The sequence below is a fragment of the Oncorhynchus masou genome, chromosome 14 (assembly GCF_036934945.1).
Source record: "Oncorhynchus masou masou isolate Uvic2021 chromosome 14, UVic_Omas_1.1, whole genome shotgun sequence".
Taxonomy (NCBI): domain Eukaryota; kingdom Metazoa; phylum Chordata; class Actinopteri; order Salmoniformes; family Salmonidae; genus Oncorhynchus; species Oncorhynchus masou.
The window spans coordinates 26939183-26964112 of record NC_088225.1 but is presented as its reverse complement, the minus strand read 5'-3'; the positions used below and the strand labels follow the sequence as shown (position 1 = coordinate 26964112).

General features: G+C 40.8%; 1 protein-coding gene across 3 annotated transcripts in view; it reads left to right on the top strand.

The window, feature by feature from the left end:
* The window catches only part of LOC135554650 (nuclear GTPase SLIP-GC-like), a 59965-nt gene that overhangs the window by 16363 nt on the left and 18672 nt on the right, over window positions 1–24930 (top strand). For all 3 annotated transcript variants that reach the window (XM_064987057.1, XM_064987056.1, XM_064987055.1), the window contains 13 exons: window positions 311–397; window positions 2083–2176; window positions 2272–2494; window positions 8129–8350; window positions 8535–8735; window positions 12637–12897; window positions 13259–13352; window positions 15714–15835; window positions 15936–16109; window positions 18571–18740; window positions 18862–18979; window positions 21782–21890; window positions 23538–23665. In XM_064987057.1, coding sequence (XP_064843129.1) covers window positions 311–397; window positions 2083–2176; window positions 2272–2494; window positions 8129–8350; window positions 8535–8735; window positions 12637–12897; window positions 13259–13352; window positions 15714–15835; window positions 15936–16109; window positions 18571–18740; window positions 18862–18979; window positions 21782–21890; window positions 23538–23665 — 2003 coding nt within the window. The remainder of the gene's footprint in view (window positions 1–310; window positions 398–2082; window positions 2177–2271; window positions 2495–8128; window positions 8351–8534; window positions 8736–12636; window positions 12898–13258; window positions 13353–15713; window positions 15836–15935; window positions 16110–18570; window positions 18741–18861; window positions 18980–21781; window positions 21891–23537; window positions 23666–24930) is intronic.

The following is a 24930-nucleotide window of genomic DNA, read 5'->3' as shown; positions in this document are numbered from 1 at the left end:
CATAATGAAAGGAAACGTTATTAATATCACATCTTTATCTGAAGTGAATGGTTTCATCCACTACTCTGCCCGCGAACAGTGGTGTTCTTTGATATCTACGTTGCGATCATTTTCTACATTTTCACTTTGTCACACAAGTACCATTTGTGCCTTATACCATACAGTAAGTAGACAATCTGAAATGCTTTTTCGCCGACTGATAAAACTAATTTGCATAACAGCATTGGCTTTTAATACGAGATTGGAAGATCTGTCACTGCTGTTGGATGATTTTTGTATTAATTAATAAAATGTTTACAATTGTTTCCAGGCAAAAGGAAATCTGATGAGGCCCATGCAAACAAACAAACAAAGAAACGACAATGTGACGCTGCATCCAGAATAACTGAAATATTTGGTATGTGGATGGTGTTTATATGGACCACAATCATTTTAAGCCTTTACAGTTGTGGGAATTGACCTATATGCATAGGGCTTAATTGAAATGTTTCTTACAGAAGAAATATGGAAAGCATATGCATAACCATGGTAGCAATTAAATGGGAACAGTTTGGAGATGATGGGAAAATGATTAGACTAAAGGTGATAACACCACAGTACACCTGAATCCAAACATTACACTGATTGATTTGATGTTAATTTTACAGAAATACATTAAAATAAATAAATACATTAAATACATTTTAATTTACATTTGTTCATAACGAAACTGAAAAATCACCTGAACACATTTAGTAACATGAAAATAATAATCTTGGACAATTTGGGATAGGTGCATCGTAAGACAAAAAAATGACAAGGGTTTGAGTGAGAGGACTAACTGGTGTTTCCAAGTGGACACACACCTCTACAAAGTGTGCACAGTTCCTAAGTAATTTCAATGTACTTTTATCACTGAAAGAAGAGTCTTCAATGATGAGGTGCTTTAGGAACTATTGCAAGCACACTTATAGTTGTTTTTGTTTGGAATGATCACACATGATCACACAATTAATTGTTGTTTACGTGATCCAAAAACGGTCCATTATAAATCACAGTCTAGGTCAGGTCGGCATCATTTGAAAGTTTGTTCTATTGCCAACATGACTAGCTAAATTATAAAATACGATATTACAATGTTAGGATTTCACAAGGCCACTCAGAGAAGCAGATTGAAAAATGTGTCATGAGTGCATTCAGATTTCTTCATAATACAAACACAGGCTCATTCTGTTCAAGACAACCCAGGTTGTAACTGTACATCAAACATAGTGATCAATAACCTTGACACTCTATATTACATGAGGTTTATGATATACGGTAAGAATGTGAAGTGCACATTTGGACTAACGGATGTTTGGCTTGCGTGTATGACATCAAAGCGTTATTTATTATCATCCTCAACGTCTCATCTTTCAAAAAACACTGTCCTCCTAATTTACAGTATTTTCCTCACTCAGACAACAATTTTGTTTTGCAGAAGTTTCCCAATTAGTGGAAGGATGGGGGCAACTTCTTGTCCCGCGCGGTGTTCAAGTTCAGAATGTCTGTCAGTCAAAACCCATACAGAGCTGTGAAGTGGAGACCCTGACCTCTGATGTCATGTACAGCATGTTACTGTACAGCCACTGCGATACAATTTAGGCACTTATCACTTATTTTCAATCCAGTGGAGTACTCCTTTAACTCAAGACCTGGTACGAGTGCAAAGGGCTAAAAAACTATTTTAAATTGAAACCATTTAAGATCATTTATTGTAGACATTACTAATTGAGAATCCTACAAATGTACATGATTGACAGTTCACTGTTCAGTTCAATGTTCACCGTTTACAGGTTGCACAGTTGGAGAAGCTACAATTATAGTTCACTCCAAAATCAACGCTTTTCTGATGTTTTCAGACCTCCAAAGTGATGTTATTAAGTCCAGTGTCCTGCTCTTGTAGCCATCTCTCTAACAGTAGTAAATACTCCTTTAACTCAACATATGCTTTGAATTCTTCTAACACCAGGACACAGCAAAATGTTCTCAGTTTATGATATTGCAGATCTGAATGTCACTGTGCATTATAGCTGGTTGGTGACCTGTGTTTAACTCTGCCAGAAACTGAAATCAAGACAGAGGTGAAGAAGATCATGCAACGTGTCAAAAGCAAACTTGATGATCTGCCTTCTACGAAACTCATTGACTTCCTCAGGTAAGCATTTTTAAATGTGAAGTGAAAAAACATGAAGAGAGATGCATACAGGCCACTAAATTGCTTTAATTGTTTTTATCTTTCATGTCTAACAGAGGTAAAATCGAAACATTGGAGAAAGACAAAAAAGAGATAGTGGGTGTTTTTGGGAAGACTGGAGCTGGTAAGAGCTTCTTGATTAACACCATCTTGGGTGAGACGAAATTGCTGCCCTCTGGAAACCAAGGGGCATGCACCTCGGTCATGATTCAGGTGGAGGCCAATATGACAGACTCGGACTCTAAATACATCGCAGAGATTGAGTTCATGACAGAGGAGGTAATAGCACTTGTTTCATCTGTTTATATTCTAATCTCACAATGTTTTGGAAGTGGTGTCATGAGGAATAGTAAAATTAATGAAAATCCTTTTTTGAAACATCAAAAACTAAGATCTGAATCATGGTCTGTCATTGACCCAATTGACACCTTGCATTAAGAAGGAGCAACAATAAAAGAAACATCAATATAATGTACCCTAACATCATTGCACATCACAGATTTGGGGGGAGTGGGTTCTGGCTAGAAGAGCTGGTCCTCTAAAATATTTATTCCAGGATCCACATCAAAATATTTAAGGGCATATCCAATAGTTTGCTCTGCTCATGAGGATCTTAAATTGGGGGGAAAAGTGAAATCCGGACACAGTGCAGACACAATGTATCCAACAATTAAATCAATTGATTTCCCCCCATCTATCGTCAGAGTTCGTACTGCTAGGTGACCTAAATTGGGATATGCTTAACACCCCGGCCATCCTACAATCTAAACTATATGCCCTCAATCTCACACAAATTATCAAGAAACCTACCAGGTACAACCTCAAATCCATAAACATGGGCACCCTCATAGATATCACCCTGACCAACTTGCCCTCTAAATACACCTCTGCTGTTTTCAACCAGGATCTCAGCGATCACTGCCTCATTGCCTGTGTCCTCTATGGGTCCGCAGTTAAACGACCACCCCTCATCACTATCAAACGCTCCCTAAAACACTTCTGCGAGCAGGCCTTTCAAATCGACCTGGCCCGGGTATCCTGGAAGGATATTGACCTCATCCCATCAGTAGAGGATGCCTGTTTGTTCTTTAAAAATGCCGTCTTAAATAAGCATGCCCCATTTAAGAAACTTAGAACCAGGAACAGATATAGCCAAGGCTAGCCTTTTCAAGCAGAAATTTGCTTCCTGCAACACAAACTCAAAAACGTTTTGGGACACTGTATAGTCCATGGAGAACAAGAGCACCTCCTCCCAGCTGCCCACTGCATTGAGGATAGGAAACTCTGTCACCACCGATAATTCTATTATAATTGAGAATTTCAATAAGCATTTTTCTACGGCTGGCCATGCTTTCCACCTGGCTACCCATACCCGGGTCAACAGCACTGCACCCCCCATATCAACTCGCCCAAGCCTTCCCCATTTCTCCTTCTCCCAAACCAGTCAGCTGATGTTCTGAAAGAGCTGCAAAATCTGGATCCTTACAAATCAGCTGGGCAAGACAATCTGGACCCTTTCTTCCTAAAATTGTCTGCCGCATTGTTGCAAACCCTATTACTATTCTGTTCAACCTCTCTTTTGTGTCGTCTGAGATTCCCAAAGATTGAAAAGCAGCTGCAGTCATCCACCTCTTCAAAGGGGGGGACACTCTTGACCCAAACTGCTACAAACCTATATCAATCCTACCCTGCCTTTCTAAGGACTTCGAAAGCTAAGTCAACAAACAGATTACCGACCCTTTCGAATCCCACCACACCTTCTCCGCTATGCAACGGTTTCAGAGCTGGTCATGGGTGCACCTCAGCCACGCTCAAGGTCCTAAACGATATCTTAACCGCCATCGATAAGAAACAATACTGTGCAGCCGTATTCATTGACCTGGCCAAGGCTTTCGACTCTGTCAATCCCGAGATCCTCATCGGCAGACTCAATAGCCTTGGTTTCTCAAATGATTGCCTCGCCTGGTTCACCAACTACTTCTCTGATAGAGTTCAGTGTGTCAAATAGGAGGGCCTGTTGTCCGGGCCTCTGGCAGGCTCTATGGGGGTGCAACGGGGTTCAATTCTTGGGCCGACTCTCTTCTCTGTATACATCAATGATGTCGCTCTTGCTGCTGGTGAGTCTCTGATTGCCCTCTACGCAGACGACACCATTCTGTATACTTCTGGCCCTTCTTTGGACACTGTGTTAACAACCCTCCAGACGAGCTTCAATGCCATACAACTCTCCTTCCGTGGCCTCCAACTGCTCTTAAATAAAAGTTAAACTAAATACATGCTCTTCAACCGATCGCTCCCTGCACCTGCCCGCCCGTCCAGCATCACTACTCTGGACAGTTCTGACTTAGAATACGTGGACAACTACAAATACCTAGGTGTCTGGTTAGACTGTAAACTCTCCTTCCAGACTCACATCAAACATCTCCAATCCAAAGTTAAATCTAGATTTGGCTTCCTATTTCGCAACAAAGCATCCTTCACTCATGCTTCCAAACATACCCTCGTAAAACTGACCATCCTACCGATCCTCGACTTCGGCGATGTCATTTACAAAATAGCCTCCAATACCCTACTCAATAAATTGGATGCAGTCTATCACAGTGCCATCCGTTTTGTCACCAAAGCACCATATACTACCCACCAGTGGGACCTGTACGCTCTCGTTGGCTGTCCCTCGCTTCATACTCGTCGCCAAACCCACTGGCTCCAGGTCATCTACAAGACCCTGCTAGGTAAAGTCCCTCCTTATCTCAGATCGCTGTTCACCATAGCAGCACCCACCTGTAGCACGCACTCCAGCAGGTATATCTCTCTGGTCACCCCCAAAGCCAATTCCTCCTTCTGCCGCCTGTCCTTCCAGTTCTCTGCTGGCAATGACTGGAACAATCTCTGAAACTGGAAACACTTATCTCCCTCACTAGCTTTAAGCACCAACTGTCAGAGCAGCTCACATATTACTACACCTGTTCATAGCCCATCTATAATTTAGCCCAAACAACTACCTGTTCCCCTACTGTATTTATTTATTTAGCTCATTTGCACCCCATTATTTCTATTTCTACTTTGCACATTCTTCCACTGCAAATCTCCCATTCCAGTGTTTTATTTGCTATATTGTATTTACCTCACCAACATGGCTTTTTTGCCTTTACCTCCCTTATCTCACCTCATTTACTCACATTGTATATAGATTTATTTTTCTACTGTATTATTGACAATGTTTGTTTTACTCCATGTTTAATTCTGTGTTGTTGTATGTGTCGAACTGCTTTATCTTGGCCAGGTCGCAATTGTAAATGAGAACTTGTTCTCAACTTGCCTACCTGGTTAAATAAAGGTGAAATAAATAAGAAATAAGAAAAATACAGCCCTTGGTTCACTCTAGACTTGACTGCCCTTGACCAGCACAAAAACCCCTTGTGACGTATTGCACTAGCTTCGAATAGTCCCTACAATATGCAACTTTTCAGGGAAGTCAGGAACCAATACACAGAGTCAGTTAGGAAAGCAAAGGCTAGCTTTTTCAAACAGAAATTTGCATCCTGCAGCACAATTTCCAAAAAGTTTTGGGACACTGTAAAGTCCATGGAGAATAAGAGTACCCAGCTGCCCACTGCACTGAGACTCGGAAACACTGACACCACTGATAAATCCACGACAATCGAGAATTTCAAGAAGCATTTCTCTACGACTGGCTATGCTTTCCACCTTGCTGCCACAACCCCAGCCAACAGCTCTGCACACCCCGCAGCAACTGGCCCATGCCCCCACCCCTCCCCCACTGCTCCTTCACCCAAATCCAGACAGCTGATGTTCTGAAAGAGCTGCAAAATCTGGATCCCTACAAATCAGTTGGGCAAGACAATCTGGACCCTCTCTTCCTAAAATTGTCTGCCGCATTGTTGCAACCCCTATTACTATTCTGTTCAACCTCTCTTTCGTATCATCTGAGATTCCTAAAGATTGGAAAGCGGCCGCGGTCATCCCACTCTTCAAAGGGGGAGACACTCTAGACCCAAACTGTTACAGACATATATCCATCCTGCCCTGCTTTTCTAAAGTCACCGGCAACAAGAGCGACATCATTGAGAATTACAGAGAAAAGAGTCTGCCCGAGAATTGAACCCTGTGGTACCCCTATAGAGACTGCCAGAGGTCCGGACAACAGGCCCTCCGATTTGACCTCACTGAACTCTATCTGAGAAGTAGTTGGTGAACCAAGCGAGGCAGTCATTTTAGAACCAAGGCTGTTGAGTCTGCCGATAAGAATACGGTGATGGACAGAGTTGAAAGCCTTGGCCAGGTCAATGAACACGGCTGCACATTACTGTCTTTTATCGATGGCGGTTATGATATAATATAGTACCTTGTGTGTGGCTGAGGTGCACCCGTGACCAGCTCGGAATCCGGATTGCACAGCGGAGAAGGTACGGTGGGATTCGAAATGGACAGTGATCTGTTTGTTAACTTGGCTTTCAAAGACTTTAGAAAGGCAGGACAGGATGGGTATAGGTGTGTAACAGATTGGGTGTAGAGTGTAACCCCCTTTGAAGAGGGGGATGACTGCGGCAGCTTTCCAATCTTTAGGAATCTCGGCCGATACGAAAAAGAGGTTGAACAGACTAGTAATAGGGTTGCAACAATGGCGGCGGATAATTTTAGAAAGAGAGGGTCCAGATTGTCTAGCCTGGCTGATTTGATTTGTAAATGATCCATGGTATGTATAACCATCCTCTAGTGACTCCCCATCCCGCATGAGGGAGCGTAATCATCAACTGACACTAATTAGCATAGAAAAGAACATAAATATTCCTAGAAAATATTCCTATTCATGAAAATCACAAGTGAAATATATTGAGACACAGCTTATCCTTTTGTTAATCACCCTGTCATCTCAGATTTTCAAAATATGCTTTACAACCAAAGCTAGACAAGCATTTGTGTAGGTTTATCGATAGCCTAGCATAGCATTTTGTCCAGCTAGCAGCAGGTAACTTGGTCACGGAAATCAGAAAAGCAATCAAATTAAATGGTTTACCTTTGATGAGCTTTGGATTTTTTCACTCACGAGACTCCCAGTTAGATAGCCAATGTTCCTTTTTTCCCAAAATTATTTTTGAAGGCGAAATAGCTCCGTTTGTTCTTCACGTTTGGCTGAGAAATCGCCCGGAAATTGCAGTCACGGAAACGCTGAGAAATATTCCAAATTAGCTCCATAATATCGACAGAAACATGGCAAACATTGTTTATAATCAATCCTCAATGTGTTTTTCAAATATCTATTCGATAATATATCCACCGGGACAATTGGTTTTTCAGTAGGACCGATTAGAATAATGGCTACCTCTGTATTTTACAGGAGAATCACTCTGGGAGCCATCAGGTGACCAGTTGCGCAATGTAGCCGCTTATGGGTATTCTTCAACATAAATGCGTAAAACTACGTCACAATGCTGTAGACACCTTGGGAAATAAGTAGAAAAAGTAATCTGGTTGATAGCCCATTCACTGCTCAATAGGGACACATTGGAACGCAGAGCTTTCAAAAGATGAGTCACTTCCGGATTGGATTTTTCTCTGGCTTTCGCCTGCAATATCAGTTCTGTTACACTCACAGACAATATTTTTACAGATTTGGAAACTTTAGAGTGTTTTCTATCCTAAGCTGTCAATTATATGCATATTCTAGCATCTTGTCCTGACAAAATATCCCGTTTACTACGGGAACGTTATATTTCCAAAAATGAAAATATTGCCCCCTAGTCACAAAAGGTTATTAAAACAATTCCATATGGCCTAGGACCCCTAGACATTGCATTGCTAGTGTAGAATTAGAAGTAGGCTGGCTAGGTGGTTTCATAACATTTGATACAGTATGTATTACACATTTGTTATGGCTTTACCTTTTATTAGGAATGGAAAGAGGATCTATGGTCCATCTTCAGAGGCAGATCTTATGAGGATGGAAATGATCAAGACCAGGATGATGACGATGATGATGAGGATGAAAAGATATCATCTTTGTATGGAAAAGATGGACGTGGGGCAACCTTAGAAGAACTAACGGACAGGAAGCACTTCAGAGAAATTCCAGAGTTTCGTTTATCAGTCAAGAAAATATTTGTATGTGACACAGTAAGTTACTGGCATGCAAGTTCACTTTGTGAAGATTGTGTGATTTGGTGAAAAAAAAAAACATTTTTGGTCAGCCACCAGGTCTGATTGCAACTTACTACATCTGTTAGGTTCTTTGATCTCCCTCAAAGATTATATATTTATTTTAATCAATGCATATAATGATGCTTTTTTACAATTGCAGGCAGAAGAACTCTCTGAAAAGATCACTTGTTACACACGGAGTGACACACAGAGTGATACATTTAAAAGACAGTATTGGCCGCTTGTGAAGTGTATAACCATCAAGGTGCCAAACTCCAAAGACCTGCTGGAGCATGTTGTGCTGGTTGATCTTCCAGGCAATGGAGACTGCAACAAGAGCAGAGATGAGATGTGGAAATCGGTAATTATTTACAATTCTTATTGATGATGATCCCATGTTCTGTTTAGAATTGTATTCTTGCAACTTCTAATTGATGTTAGATCAACATCATAGGGATCAATATCATAGGTACAGGGCCACATGGCTAGGTATATCTATGTATTTTAGTTTATTTATATTAATGTGCAATTGATGAATAAATACATAATACAGTGCATTTGGAAAGTATTCAGGCCCCTTCCTTTTTACCACATTTAGTTAAGTTACAGCCATATTCTAAAATGAAATAAATCTGCATCAATATAAACAAAATACCCCATAATGACAAAGTGAAAATAGGTTTGTAGACAATTTTTGCAAATATATTAAAAAAACAGAAAAATATTTTTTTATTTAAGTATATAGACCCTTTGATATGAGACTCGAAATTGAGGTCAGGTGTATCCTGTTTACATTTATTATCCTTGAGATGTTTCTACAACTTGATTGGAGTCCACCTGTGGTAAATTCAATTGATTGGACATGCTATGGAAAGGCACATACCTGTCTATATAAGATCCTGCAGTTGACAGTGTATGTCAGACCAAAAATCAAGACATAAGATCGAAGGAATTGTCTGTAGCGCTCCGAGGATTGTGTAACAGATCTGGGGAAGCATTTCCGCAGCATTGAACGCCCCCCAGAACACAGTGGCCTCCATCATCCTTAAATGGAAGAAGTTTAGAACCACTAAGAATCTTCCTAGAGCTGGCTGCCCGGCCAAACTGAGCAATCGGGGGAGAAGGGCCTTGGTCAGGCAGGTGACCAAGAACCCGATGGTCACTCTAACAGAGTTCCTCTGTGGAGATGGGAGAACCTTCCAGAAGAACAATCATCTGTGCAGCACTCCACCAATCAGCCCTAATGGTAGGCCTTTATGGTAGACTTTATAGTAGAAGGAAGCCACTCCTCAATAAAAGGGCACATGACAGCCCGCTTGTCAAAAGGCACCTAAAGGACTCTCAGACTATCTCTGGTCTGATGAAACCAAGATTGAACTCTGGCCTGAATGTCAATTGTCACGTCTGGAGGAAACCTTGCACTATCCCTACGATGAACCACGGTGGTGGCAGCATCATGCTGTGGGAATGTTCAAGGGCAGAGACTGGGAGACTAGCCAGGATTGAGTGAAAGATGAACGGAGCAAAGTACAGTGAGGTCCTTGATGAAAACCACCTCAGACTGCGGCGAAGGTTCATCTTCCAACAGGACAACGACCCTAAGTACACAGCCAAGACAAGGCAGGAGTGGCTTCGGGACAAGTCTCTGAATGTCCTTGAGTGGCCCAACTAGATTCCGGACATGAACTCGATCAAACATCTCTGGAGAGGCCTGAAAATAGCTGTGCAGCGATGCTCCCAATCCAAATCAAATCAAACTGTATTTGTCACATGCGTCTAATACAAACGTAGAGTGAAATGCTGACTTGCCCTTAACCAACAAGACAGTTTTAAGAAAAGTAGGTGTTAAGTATAAAGAATAGATAAGCAAAAAAAATAAACAAATAAATAAAAATAATTACAGAGCAGCAGTGAAATAACAGTAGCGAGGCTATATACAGGTGATACCGATACAGAGTCAATGAGGGCACAGGTTAGTCGAGTTAATTGAGGTAATGTGTACATGTAGGTAGAGGTAAAGTGACTATGCATTGATAATAATCAGACAGCAGCAGCAGGGGGCAATGCAAATAATCTGGGTAGCCGTTTGATTAGCTGTTCAGGAGTCTTATTGCTTGGAGGTAGAAGCTGTTAAGACTCGACTTGACGCTCCGGTACCGCTTGCCATGCGGTAGCAGAGAGAACAGTCTATGACTAGGGTGGTTGGAGTCTTTGACAATTTTTAGGGCCTTCTTCTGACACCACCTGGTTTAGAGGTCCTGGATGGCAGGAAGTTGGCCTCAGTGATGTACTGGGCCATACCTGACAGAGCCTGAGACGATCTGCTGATAAGAATGGGAGAAACTCCCCAAATACAGGTGTGCCAAGCTTGTAGCGTCATTTTATTTAACCTGTATTTAACTAGACAAGTCAGTTAAGAAGAATTTCATATTTTCAATGACAGCCTAGAACAGTGGGTTAACTGAAATGTTCAGGGGCAGAACGACAGATTTTTACCTTGTCAGCTCGGGATTCGTTCTTGCAACCTTTAACCACTATGCTACCCTGTCGACCCATACCCAAGAAGACTCAAGGCTGTAATCGCTGGCAAAGGTTCTTCAACAAAGTACTGAGTAAACGGTCTGAATACTTACGTAAATGTGATATTTCAGTTTTTAGATGTTTATAAATTTGCAAAAAATTCTAAAAGCCTGTTTTTGCTTTGCCATTATGGGGTATTGTGTGTAGAATGATGAAGGGGTGGGCGGAAACAATCCATATTAGAACAAGGCTGTAATTTAACAAGATGTGGGAAAAGTCAATGGGTCTGAATACTTTCTGAATGCACTGTATATAGTCATAGCTGCGGAAAGTAGTTTGGTATGCAGAAGTAAAACAATTGCCCATGCTGAAGACGTCTATATCGGTCCCTCATACAGGACTAGTTAAAGCCCATACAGAACTAGAAAATGTAAAACTGTATTGAGTGTTTACAGCATTTGATAACAAAACAGTTAATCTGATAATACTTCTGGAATATACAAATACTTGCTTAATATAGCCTACAATGTGTTTTCTGGAAATACTTAGCAAATTCAACTTATTTCTATGTGAAATCTGAAATGGTCAATTCATTCCTTTCCCAATTTAGTAGACAATCTTATCCAGAGGAACTTACAGTAGTGAGAGCATACATTTTCATACTGGTCCCCAGTGGGAATCGAATCAACAACCTTGGCATTGCAATCACCATGCTCTACCAACTGAGCAACATTAACACATAGCATCATCATAAACCTCTTGATGTCTCAATATACTCATTTACTGTATTGGTCATTGTTTTTCTTCACGGTGATGGAAAGTCTACAGGTACAAACCTAGTTGACCAGCCTCTGCTTAATACAATAATGTACATTTACATTAAGTGGTTGGTAAGGATGGTAAATTAATGCTGCATAAAAAGCGGTTGTTTTCCATGTTATTTGATCAAATATTTCCATGTTATTTAATGTAAATATTTGAAGATAGGGTTTAGAATGACAATCGCAGAGAAAGGGAAATAGCAAGAACTCTTACAATTCCAACTATAATCCTGCAACATACTGCTCTTAATTAAACAACTACTTTTTTGCCAAAGCTGAAAAAATTGTTTTGCCTGCGCTACAGATGTCAATGCTGCAGCACCTTCAGCATCCCTACTTCCCGCCGCTATGTATGTACAGCAGGCCTATGAAAGCTACAGTGCCTTGCGAAAGTATTCGGCCCCCTTGAACTTTGCGACCTTTTGCCACATTTCAGGCTTCAAACATAAAGATATAAAACTGTATTTGTTTGTGTAGAATCAACAACAAGTGGGACACAATCATGTTTTGCAAGGAGGAATGGGAAAAAAATTCAGTCTCTCGATGTGCAAAACTGATAGAGACATACCCCAAGCGACTTACAGCTGTAATCGCAGCAAAAGGTGGCGCTGCAAAGTATTAACTTAAGGAGGCTGAATAATTTTTCACGCCCAATTTTTCAGTTTTTGATTTGTTAAAAAAGTTTGAAATATCCAATAAATGTCGTTCCACTTCATGATTGTGTCCCACTTGTTGTTGATTCTTCACAAAAAAATACAGTTTTACATCTTTATGTTTGAAGCCTGAAATGTGGCAAAAGGTTGCAAAGTTCAAGGGGGCCGAATACTTTCGCAAGGCACTGTATGTATGCTATGAATAATATATTCTGTATATTGCACCTTTAATGTTGGAACGTTTTAAGTTAGTGTTACACTTCTTTAGTTTGTTGGAAACTGCTCTGCTGTGTGGATTGTGAGCGACATTGCAAGAGCAACTTCAGAAAAGGAATCCTGGGAGATTTTAGACAGCACCGTTAGTCTCTTTGGACCTGGTGGAGAATGTCGAAGCATCAGTTTCATCTGCACCAAGACAGACGACATTGAGGAGAATCAAAAGGCTGATGCACGTACCTGTATTTTGCGCAGAAATGAAACAACCAAGAGGCAAATGAGGGACAAATTCAACAAACAAAAAGAAATTAAGGTAAGTTATGTCTGTCATAAAGGAGCATTCTGTGACTTGTCAACGTGCTAATACTGTATGTTGTAGTGGTGAATATTTAGCAATTTCATGGAATTCCTTGAGAGTAAGATTACAGTGTACCATAAACTTTTTCATCAGACATTTTTGTTGTCTAATATACAAAATAAATGATTGAGTAATGGTTATTCAGTTATTCTAATCTGGTATGTATCAGTCATATTCTTCAAAATCTTTAAAATATATTTGATTACTTTAAATTAGTTGAAGCACAACTACTTGCCTATTCATTTTTACACCTTGCAAAATGTCAGTGTTTTTACTTAATTTAATTGGCTGTCATTGTCTCATAAACACCTTTCAGAAACACTTCAATGAGGAAAATGATTTCCTTAAGGTGTTTACTGTGAGTTCCAAGGAATACGAAAAGGGAAACCATTTGCAACAAGTAGAGACAGGTACGATGACTGAACCTGTTTTTTGATTCTACGTCATACAATCTTAGAAAAAAGGTGCAGGGCCTCCTGTGGCACAGGGGTCTAAGGCACTGCATCCCAGTGCTAGCATGCATCACAACAGACTCAGGTTCGACCCGGGCTTTATCACAACCAGCTGTTATTGGGAGTCCCATAGGGCGATGCACAACTGGCCCTGCGTTGTCCAGGTTAGGGGAAGGTTTGGCTTGGGGGGCTTTACTTGGCTCATTGCACTATAGTGACTCCTTGTGGCGGTCCGGGCACCTGCAGGCTGACCTCATCAGTTGAACAGTGTTTCCTCCGACACGTTGGGGCGGCTGGCTTTCAGGTTAAGCGAGCCGGTGTTAAGAAGCGCAGTTTGGCGGGTCATGGTTCAGAGGATACATGACTCGACCTTTGCCTCCCAAGCCCGTTGGGGAGTTGCAGCGATGAGACAAGATCGAAATTGTGGAGAAAAAGTGCTAGGTAGAACTATTCAGTGTTCTTCGATTTGTCTTCCCAAGGGAACTCTTTTTGGTCCTCTATGTACTGTTCTTCAAATAATCACTGTATATGGATCCTCTATGATGGGTTCTGCCTAGAATCATCCATGAAGGGTTCTTGCTAGAACCCTCTATGAACAGTTCCACCTGCCTTATTAGCCTTTAAAATGTTATTATTTATGACAATACATTACACATATCATAAAGCCTTTCTTTGAGGGCCTAGTTATACCCTAACACAGTGGTGTTAGGAATCTCCTGGTTTACAGGCCACATCAGGCCTGCAAATCACATTATGCTGGCTTGCAAAGTAATGTGTAATTCCTTTTGGAATCCAGCCATAGTCAGGATATTCCAACAAATGGAATCACCCGCAACTTGCATGTAGAATGACTGTCAGGGTAGAGAAGTTTAAATATTGCGACTCCCTCAATCATCTAAACTGGAGCAACCATCTCAGAAATGGTTGCAATAAATCAAACAGATTGGATAAGTTTAGAAAACAGTTGTCACGCCCTGGTCGAAATATATTATGTTTATTCTTCATTTATTCGGTCAGGCCAGGGTGTGACATGGGTTATTGTGGTGTGTTTTTGTCTTGGGGTTTTGTGGGATGTCTAGCGTTAGTCTATGGCTGCCTGAGGCGGTTCTCAATCAGAGTCAGGTGATTATCGTTGTCTCTGATTGGGAACCATATTTAGGCAGCCATATTCTTTGTGTGTTTCGTGCGTGATTGTCCTTAGTGTCCTTGTTCCTGTATCTGTGTTAGTTTACACTAGTATTAGGCTGTTTCGGTTTTCGTTACGTTCTTTGTTTTGTAGTGTTTGTATTTAGATTCGTGTTACGTTTTGTTTATTAAACATGGATCGCAATCTACACGCTGCATTTTGGTCCGACTCTCTTTCACCGCATGAAAACCGTTACAACAGTATGTTATTTAACTTTGTGTAGCATACAATTTATCAACCAATCAATGTGCATGCAAAGAAAACCAGATATTACAGTAAAACAAACCATTCTGAAAATCTCCCTGCAATAGAGCATGCTGGGAAATATTATATATGGTTCTATGTAGAACCCTTCTTGCCTTCCAAAGAATTCCTTTGTCTTCCAAAGAATTATCTAAGAACCCTTACTTCCAAAAAACGGTTCTTAAGGTGTTAAATGTTCAAGGTAGAACACTTTGCCTTGCAAAGAACGATTGTCTTCCAAAGGAGTTTTTATGATCAAACGGTTCTTTGAAGACCCCTATCCCTCCGCAAATAACCCTTTTGTAACCCTTTTTTCTAAGCGTGGAGAGACAGATTACATCTAATTGTGTCCTGTATTCATATGCCTAAACTTTATTTTTTATTTGTGTGTATTGCAATGTAAACTGCTTTACATAGCAACAAACATCACCCAAGCATGATACCTATTTCAGTGTGACCTGTAGTATCTGTTAAATTGAAACATGCAATATGTCCTTGTCAAGAACAACCCCAAGTGTAACCTGGACAATATGATAGTCAATAATGCAGGTTGTTGTTTTCTATCAAATATTGTGGGTAGTGTGTATACATATAGCATGCCAAGCTATCCTCATGTCCTCTGAAACATTTCACTGTATTGTAAGGAGACTCGTCTTCTAGGCAAAGTATATCTGTCTCTTTTTACCACTGCTAAATCCTGATTCCCTAACTTCAAATCTGCATGCATAACTAGAATTATGGCCTTAATCAATACTTTTGTTAATCAAACTGAAACAGAAATAGGAAAATCAAATGATCAAGACTTGAATCCAGGATCAATAATAGCATCAAAGAACACTGACCTCAACCAAAAGTAGAAATAAATCTCTTGTTTTTAATTGATGTTGCAGAAATACCCAAACTTCAGGAATTTCTCAGAAATCTCAATGATCGTCGCACAAAGACTTCAGATTATGTTTCTGGAGCCTATGGGATCCTCTCTTTGATAGAAGGAGCCAAAAGCAGCGACATGGTATTGTACTCCCAGCAGAACAAATGTTTTTCTCATAATTAACACACTCCCTACATGTGAGTCAGTGTATTATATTGATTATGTTGAGTTTGGATTTCAGACAGACAACAAAGAAGAGGTGTGCCAGGTTCTTGAACAGAGGCTCAAGGATGAGATCAAGTCCATTGGTCGAACTATGGATGAGGCTTATGAGACTTTTGAACGATGCCTCTCAGAAGGAGTTCGACAGTCAGAAGCATCATGCGAGATATTAATGAATAAAGTGATAACACCAGTAAGCTGTAAAAACGAAACGTTATAACATTAAGCGCTTTTCCATTGTCACCATACAGTATATCCGTGCTAGCCATTTTGTTCTAGTACCAGAGAAGCTGAAAATTTAAAGACTCAACCAGGACCCCAAAAACGATTTGATTACGTTTTGTAACTCACATTAGAATGAGATATATTCAGACTGAAATACAATGCATTCAGAAAGTAATCAGACCCCTTCCCTTTTTCCAAATGTTAACCTTATTCTAAAATGGATAAAAAAAAAATAATTAAATCCTCATCAATCTACACACAATACCCCATAACGACAAAGTAAAAACATGTTTTTAGACATTTTATCAAATGTATCAAAATTGAGTTCAGGTGCATCCTGTTTCCATTGATCGTCCTTGAGATGTTTCTACAACTTGATTGGAGTCCACCTGTGGTAAATTCAATTCATTGGACATGATTTGGAAGAGCAAAAACCAAGCCATGAGGTTGAAAGAATTGCCCGTAGAGCTCCGAGTTGAGGCACAGATCTGGGGAAGGGTATCAAAAATTGAAGGTCCCAAAGAACACAGTGGCCTCCCTCATTCTTAAATGGAAGAAGTTTGGAACCACCAAAAATCTTCCTTGAACTGGCTGTCCGACCAAACTGAGCAATCGGGGAGAAGGGCCTTGGTCAGGGAGGTGACCATGAACCCGATGGTCACTCTGACAGAGCTCCAGTCTTTCTCTGTGGGGATGGGAGAACCTTCCAGAAGGACAACCATCTCTGCAGCACTCCACCGATCAGGTGGTAGAGTAGCCAGACGGAAGCCACTCCTCAGTAAAAGGCACATGACAGACAGCTTTGAGTTTGCTAAAGGCACCTAAAGGACTCAGACCATGATTTTCTGGTCAAATGAAACCAAGATTGAACTCTTTGGCCTGGATGCCAAGCGTCACATCTGGAGGAAACCAGGCAACATCCCTTCGGTAAAACATGGTGGTGGCAGCTGAGTACTGCGTAAAGGGTCTGCATTCTTATGTAAATGTGATATTTCCATTTTTTTATTGTAATACATTTGCTAAAATTCTAAAATGTTTGCTATGTCATTATGGGATATTGTGTATAGATTGATGAGAGGATAAAAAACAATTTATTCCATTTTAGAATGAGGCTGTAACGTAACAAAATGTTGAAAAAGTCAAGCGGTCTTAATACTTTCCGATTGCACTGTAAATGGGAGATTAATCTCTGGAAGGACGCACGTAACATAACTGGTATTGGCAGCATCTGTCAGCAGAGTGTGGGATGCGACATCTAAAGAGGAATTTTGCTCCAGTAAAGCAGATTTTTTGTCACTGGTCATTTGGACTAATCATGATTTCAGGTGTTCACATCTTTCGATTTTTGGAAGGGGAGTGGACATTTGGCCCACAGATTTGCCCGTAACTTGCAAAGGAAGGGGCCCCTTCTTCCACTGGTTCAATCTACAACCTGCGCAGGCCCCGAGCAAAGACCAATAGACAAGCCATAAGGCCATCTTTGCCGGCAATTGTCCCTCAACGAATCTACCTCAATGCATCTAAGCTCCGGAATGTCGAAAACTTCACATACCTGGGGAGCATCATCTCCGAGGACGGCTCACTCGACCAAGAAATAACTAGCGGAATCCTGCCCAAGCCAGTCATTGGGAACAGGATACTCAACCATCACACCAACCCGCTTTCCACAATACCGAAAATCAATACTATGGTAGTGATCACAACCCTGCTGTAGGGCTGTGAAACTTGGACCCTGAACAGTCACCACATCAAATAGATGTAAACATTCCACACAATCTCTGAGACCTATTATGGGTATCCGGTGGCTTGACAGGGTCTTCAACCTGGAGGTAATGCAGAGAGCAAACAGCATAAAGGCACAGCTCCGATGCCACAACATCAGGATGCCCCAACACCGTCTCCCAAGAAGGATTCTCTTTGGCGAGCTGCAGCAGGGGCATTGAAAGACAGGCCAGCAACAAAAAGTGTTGCAAAGACCATAGGCAACAGGCAACTTCGAGCGGGAAAGAAACAACCATCTAACTGAAGCCAGAGAAAAGTGTAATTGCTGTTCAACCGGGCCAACAACACCAACAGAAGAACTTGTCTTTCCCTCATGTCTCAAAGTCTACATTTCCAAACTTGGACTCCTGAGCCACTCAAAACCCACAAACCCAAAAAGTGACGTGCACAAGATGTCATTATCCAAAACGACGGACTCCCAGAGAGTGAGAGAGAAATTGGAGAGTGGTACGTTCCTATAGAAAGGAAATGATCGTGTGTTGAGTCTCTCAATTTCCTAATTTATCTGGCGATAGCATGAATAGGCTCCCACAGATATAGGCTTTCACAATAATGGAAAAGCAGCTATTGATAGATACTTATGCATGATAGATTTCAAATGCTGTGCTGTTAAAAACATTGAACATATTTTATTTTTTTATTCCCAGAGAGGGAAAAAAGCTAGTGGATATCATCAAGTAGTGAAGTCTTTATGCAAGAATGGCGGCGTTCACAAACCAAAAGGGAAAAGGGAAAGGAGAAGGGAAATAAACCTTAATGAGAGTTTAGCCTCATGTATGAGAAGTCTCATTGATGAACAGTTTAAGACATATTTCCCGTAAGTAATTTAATCATTATCAGTAAAAAATAAAATAAACAATTAATAGTGGAATTCAATCAACATGGAATTCAACAAAATCTGGTAACCATACTTTTGATTTGGACATGTTGTGTTTCAGAAACGAGGGCAAACATGGCCCAATCGGGGAGCAGATTGATACATTCACCCTTGACACAAACAGCTTGTTTCGGAAGCACCCAGAAATGTCACTACATCTGATATTCCTCAAGACAGAGGTAGGTTTTTTTTTAAATATCTGGAAAAGCAACATTGACATACACCCTTGTTGGGGTTCGTTCCTTGTTCCTTGTCAATCATTGGCTCATAGATGAAATTAGCATTCAGACAATATCTTTAATTAAATCATTCAAAAACCTTTATTAATGCAATTGCAGACAGAAGTTGACACCAGGAACATAGCACGCATGGTTCCGAGTAAATTGTGCAAATTAGAAAAGGGTCCTAGTTGTTTTATCATGCCTACAGTCATATATCTTAGTGATGTCACTGCCTTTGTCGTTACCTTCTACTCATGAAACCAAACCCATGCCTTCATAGCTATATAAACAAGAGTGTTAGTGTTATCTGAAAGCTTAGCAGTAAATGTCCAAGTTGATTTCTAGTGAATGTCTGACTAGTCTCTTATCTCTTACACTCCCCTACAGAGTTCTGTCTTCACAGTCACACATTTCTCAGACCGTTTCTTTATAAAGGGTAGACTAGAAAACGACTGTGGAACAATATTAAACCTTTATAATGTATATATATTGTTAATCTGTAGTCTAGGACCCTATACATGTAAGGAGGGAGGGGTCTTATAACCCCTCCCCTTTTATTAATACAACATAAGAATAATCAATTATTATAATACATCAAACATCAAACATTTGGTACAACCCCCCCCCACACACACACACACACACTGCCTTTAGAAAGTATTCACACCCCTTCACTTTTTTCACATTTTGCTGTGCTACAAAGTGGAATTAAAATAGATTGTAATTTTTAGTCAATTCATCTACACGAAAAATCAAATTGTATTTGTCACATAGATATATTCAGCAGATGTTATTGCGGGGGTAGCGTAATGCTTGTGTTCCTATCTCCAAAAGTGAAGTAGCATCAAACAATTTACAACAATACACACACATTTCAAAGTATAATAATGACATCAAGAAATATATAAATATTAGGACGAGCAATGTCGGAGTGGCATTGACTAAAATACAGTACAAGAGAATTAGTTTTAAAAAAACTCTGTAATGTCAAAGTGGAAGAACAATTCTAACATTTATTGACAAAGTATGAAAAATAAAACCCTAATATGTTTTGATTAGATAAGTATTCACCCCTTTGAGACAATACATGTTAGAAACAATTGTCTCAGCGATTACAGCTGTGAGTGTTTTTGGGTAAGAGCTTTGCACACCTGGATTTTACAAAATTAGCACATTACTCTTTTTAAAAATCTTCAAGCTCTGCCAAGTTGGTTGTTGATCATTGCTAGAAAGCCATTTTCAAGACTTTACAGCGATTTTCAAGACAATTTAAGTCAAACTGTAACTAGGCCACTCAGGAACTTTCGATGTTGTCATGGTAAGAAACTCCAGTGTCTTGTATTTTAGGTTATTGTCCTACTTAAAGGTGAATTAGTCTCCCAGTGTTTGTTGGAAAGAAGAGTGAACCACGTTTTACTCTAGGATTTTGCCTGTGCTTAAGCTGTATTCCGTTTATTTTTATCTTAAACAACTTCCTAGTCTTTTCCGATGACAAGCATACCCATAACATGATGCAGCTACTACCATGATTGAAAATATGAAGAGTGGTACTCAGTGATTTGTTATGTTGGATTTGCCCCAAACATAACGCTTTGTATTCAGGACAAAAAGTTAATTTCTTTGTCACATTTTTTGCAGTATTACTTAAGTGCCTTGTTGCAAACAGGATGCATGTTTTGGAGTGTTTGTATTCTGTGCAGGCTTACTTCTTTTCACTCTGTCATTTTGGTTAGTTTTGTGGAGTAACTACAATGTTGTTGATCCGTCCTCAGATCCATCCTCAACTATTAAGCTCTGTAAATGTTTTAAAATCACAATTGGCCTCATGGTGAAATCCTGAGCAGTTTCCTTCCTCTCCGGCAACTGAGTTAGGAAGGATGGATGTATTTTTGTAGTGACTGGGTGTATTGATACACCATCCAAAGCTTCACCATGCTCAAAGGGATATTCAGCGTCTGTTTTTTGTTGTTGTTCTTTTACACATCTACCAACCTTACAGATAATTGTATGTGTGGGGTACAGAGCTGAAGTAGCAATTCAAAAACCTTTATGAACCACTATTATTGAACACATAATAAGTCCATGCAACTTATTATATGTTAAGCATATGTTTACTCGTAAACATATTTAGCGTTACCATAAAAAATTGGTTGAATACTTATTGACTCAAGAAATTTCAGCTTTTCATTTTTTATATTTCCTGGTTGCTAAAATTCTAATAGGTTGCCTAATTTCAGTTTATGTGACAAAACAAACAGTCAGTGTTGAAAATCATTGTACCATTTAAGCCGCTGTGAAAGGTATTTTCCATAAGCAAAAATATTGTATTTCCAGCATATCTGACATCACTCATTAAGGTTAAAACAATCAAATACAGCACAAGAACACACGATTTGGTAAATCTAGTGCTATCCAAAGTAGTTTCAGAATTAGGAAAAAACAACTTCAATTTTCATTCTCATGCATTAGTGGAATATGCTGCAAAATGTGCTCAGGCTTGAATGCCTTGTGCCTTTTAAATTAATTTGAAGCGTTGTTTGAGGAAATGCTTAAGGAGAAATATACTTGTTTCTGATGTCTGTTGTGTGCTTGTTGTGAAATGTATTTTCCTGTTGGAGTTCTTACATGTTTATAATTAAAAAATGAAAATGAATGCACACAAAACAAATACTGCTTACAGGGTAAGGAAACCACTTAAATATATTTTTGTAATTTGGGTGAACTATGCCTTCACCTTGATCATGTTTTTCTATCTTAAAGCAAACTGAGCTCAAGGCAAAACTAATCTTTGACCTCCGCGAGAAGAAGAAAAAAATCTACTCCACTCTAACCGAGTCAATCAAGGACTCCATGCATCGATGCTATATAAGTAAGTCTTGAAATTAATTTGTATTATCTGAAAAGTATTCAGACCCCTTCCCTTTTTCCACATTTTGTTACATTACATCCTTATTCTAAAATGGATTAAATAAAAAAAGTCCCTCATCAATTTACACACGATACCCCATAATGATAAAGCAAAAACAGGTTTATAGAAATTTTTGCAAATGTATAAAAATATTTAAAACAGAGTTCAGACCCAAAATTGAGCTCAGGTGCATCTTGTTTCCATTGATCATCCAAGGATACATTTCTACAACTTGATTGGAGTCCATCTGTGGTAAATTCAATTGATTGGACATGATTTTGAAAGGCACACACCTGTCAATATGAAGTCCTACAGTTGACAGTGCATGTCAGAGCAAAAACCAAGCGATGAGATTGAAGGAATTGTTCATAGAGCTCAATGACAGGATTGTGTCGAGACATAGATCTGGGGAAAGATACCAAAAAATATCTGCATCATTGATGGTCCCCTAGAGCACAGAGGCCTCCATCATTCTTCAATGGAAGAAGTTTGAAACCACCAACACGCTTTCTAGAGCTGGCCGCCCAGCCAAAATGAGCAATCGGGGGAGAAGGGCCTTGGTCAGGGAGATGACCAAGAACCCGATGGTCACTCTATAAGAGCTCCAGAGTTCCTCTGTGGAGATGGGAGAAACTCCCAGAAGGACAACCATTTCTGTAGCTCTCCGCCGATCAGGCCTTTATGGTAGAGTGGCCAGATGGAAGCCACTCTTCAGTAAAAGGCACATGACATCCAAAAGGCACCTAAAGGACTCTCAGACCATAAGAAACAAGATTCTCTGGTCTGATGAAACCAAGGTTTAACTCTTTGGCCTCAATGCCAAGTGTCACATCTGGAAGGAACCAGGCACCATTCCTAAGGTGAAACATGGTGGTGACAGCATCATGCTGTGGGGATGTTTTTCGGCAGCAGGGACTGGGAGACTAGTCAGGATCGAGGGAAAGATGAACGGAGCAAAGTACAGAGAGATCCTTGATGAAAACCTTCTCCAGTGCGCTCAGGACCTCAGACTGGGGTGAAGGTTCACCTTCCAACAGGACAACAACACTAAGCACACAGCCAAGAAAAAGCAGGATTAGCTTCGGGATAAGTAGCTGAATGTCTTTGAGTGGCCCAGCCAGAGCTCGGATTTGAACCCGATCAAACATATCTGAAGACACCTGAAAATAGCTGTGCAGCTACGATCCCCATCCAACCTGACAGAGCTTGAGAGGATCTGCAGAGAATAATGGAAGAAACTCCTCAAATGCGGGTGTGCAAAGCTTGTAGCGTCATACCCAAGAAGACTCGAGACTGTAATCACTGCCAAGGTGAATCAACAAATGATTGAGTAAAGGGTCTGAAGACTTATGTAAAAGTGATATTCAATTTTTTTGCAAAATTTCTAAAAGACTGTTTTTGCTTTGCCATTAGGGGGTATTGTGTGTAGATTGTTTTTGATCCCTCATCAATGCCATCCATTTTAGAATAAGGCTGTAACGTAACAAAACGTGGAAAAAGTCAAGGGCTCCGAATACTTTCCAAATGCATTGTATGTAGAATGTGCATTATTAATGGCAGATGAAGTCATACAATTGTTATAGAAACAATATGATGACTGTGTTTTAGGGTCATCAGAGCTTACAGGAAAAGATTCTCTGAAAAGGATGAAAAATGAGCTACATCATCACATGAAGAATAACAACATTTTCCAGAAGGCCAAGGAAGATATGCTGAGTGGTTTAATAAACCTGAAGGTTTGACACGTTCAGGGCCGGATAGCATATGATAGCAAAATGTGTAGAATATCAGGCAATTTGCTTTAAAACTGCAACATTTCTCTCAGCCTCATGGCAAAATGTGTAGAAGAGCAGGAAATTGTGTTATGTACTTGAGTGAAGACCCAAAAGCGGTTTTAACAGAAAACAGAGTTCTTTAATGAAAAACAGGAATGGCATAAATCCTCTTCCAACGTTGTCAATGGAACAAAAGAACGTTAGTATAATGCAGGATGCACCTGCCAGGCAGACTCCGACAGGATAGGACAAGGTGGAAGCAAACGGGACGACAGCTTGCTTCTGGCATGAAAAACACAAACAAGAATCAGACACTGAAAGTAGCAGGAACAGAGAGAGAAATAGAGACCTAATCAGAGGGGAAGAGAGAACAGGTGTGAAAGAGTGAATGAGCTAGTTAGGGGAGATGTAGAACAGCTGAAGAATGAGAGACAGAGAAGGTAACCTAAAAAGACCAGCAGAGAGAGACAGAGTGAAGAGAAAGGACAGGAACAGACATAACAAGACATGACAGTACCCCCTGCCGAGCGCCTCCTGGCGCACTCGAGGAGGAAACCTGGCGGCAACGGAGGAAATCATCGATCAGCGAACGGTCCAGCACGTCCCGAGAGGGAACCCAACTCCTCTCCTCAGGACCGTATCCCAATCCACTAGGTACTGATGACCACGGCCCCGAGGGCGCATGTCCAAAATCTTACGAACCCTGTAGATGGGTGCGCCCTCGACAAGGATGGGGGGGGAGGGACGATCGGGGGCGCGAAGAACGGGCTTAACACAGGAGACATGGAAGACCGGGTGAACGCGACGAAGATAGCGCGGGAGAAGAAGTCGCACTGCGACAGGATTAATGACCTGGGAAATACGGAACGGACCAATGAACCGCGGGGCCAACTTGCGAGAAGCTGTCTTAAGGGGAAGGTTCTGAGTGGAGAGCCATACTCTCTGACCGCAACAATATCTAGGACTCTTGGTCCTACGCTATTAGCGGCCCTCACAGTCTGCGCCCTATTACGGCAAAGTGCCGACCTGACCCCCTTCCAGGTGCGCTAACGCTGGACAAAAGCCTGAGCGGAGGGGACGCAGGACTCGGCGAGCTGAGATGAGAACAGCGGAGGCTGGTACCCGAGGCTACTCTGAAAAGGAGATAGACCGGTAGCAGACGAGGGAAGCGAGTTGTGGGCGTACTCTGCCCAGGGGAGCTGTTCTGACCAAGACGCAGGGTTACG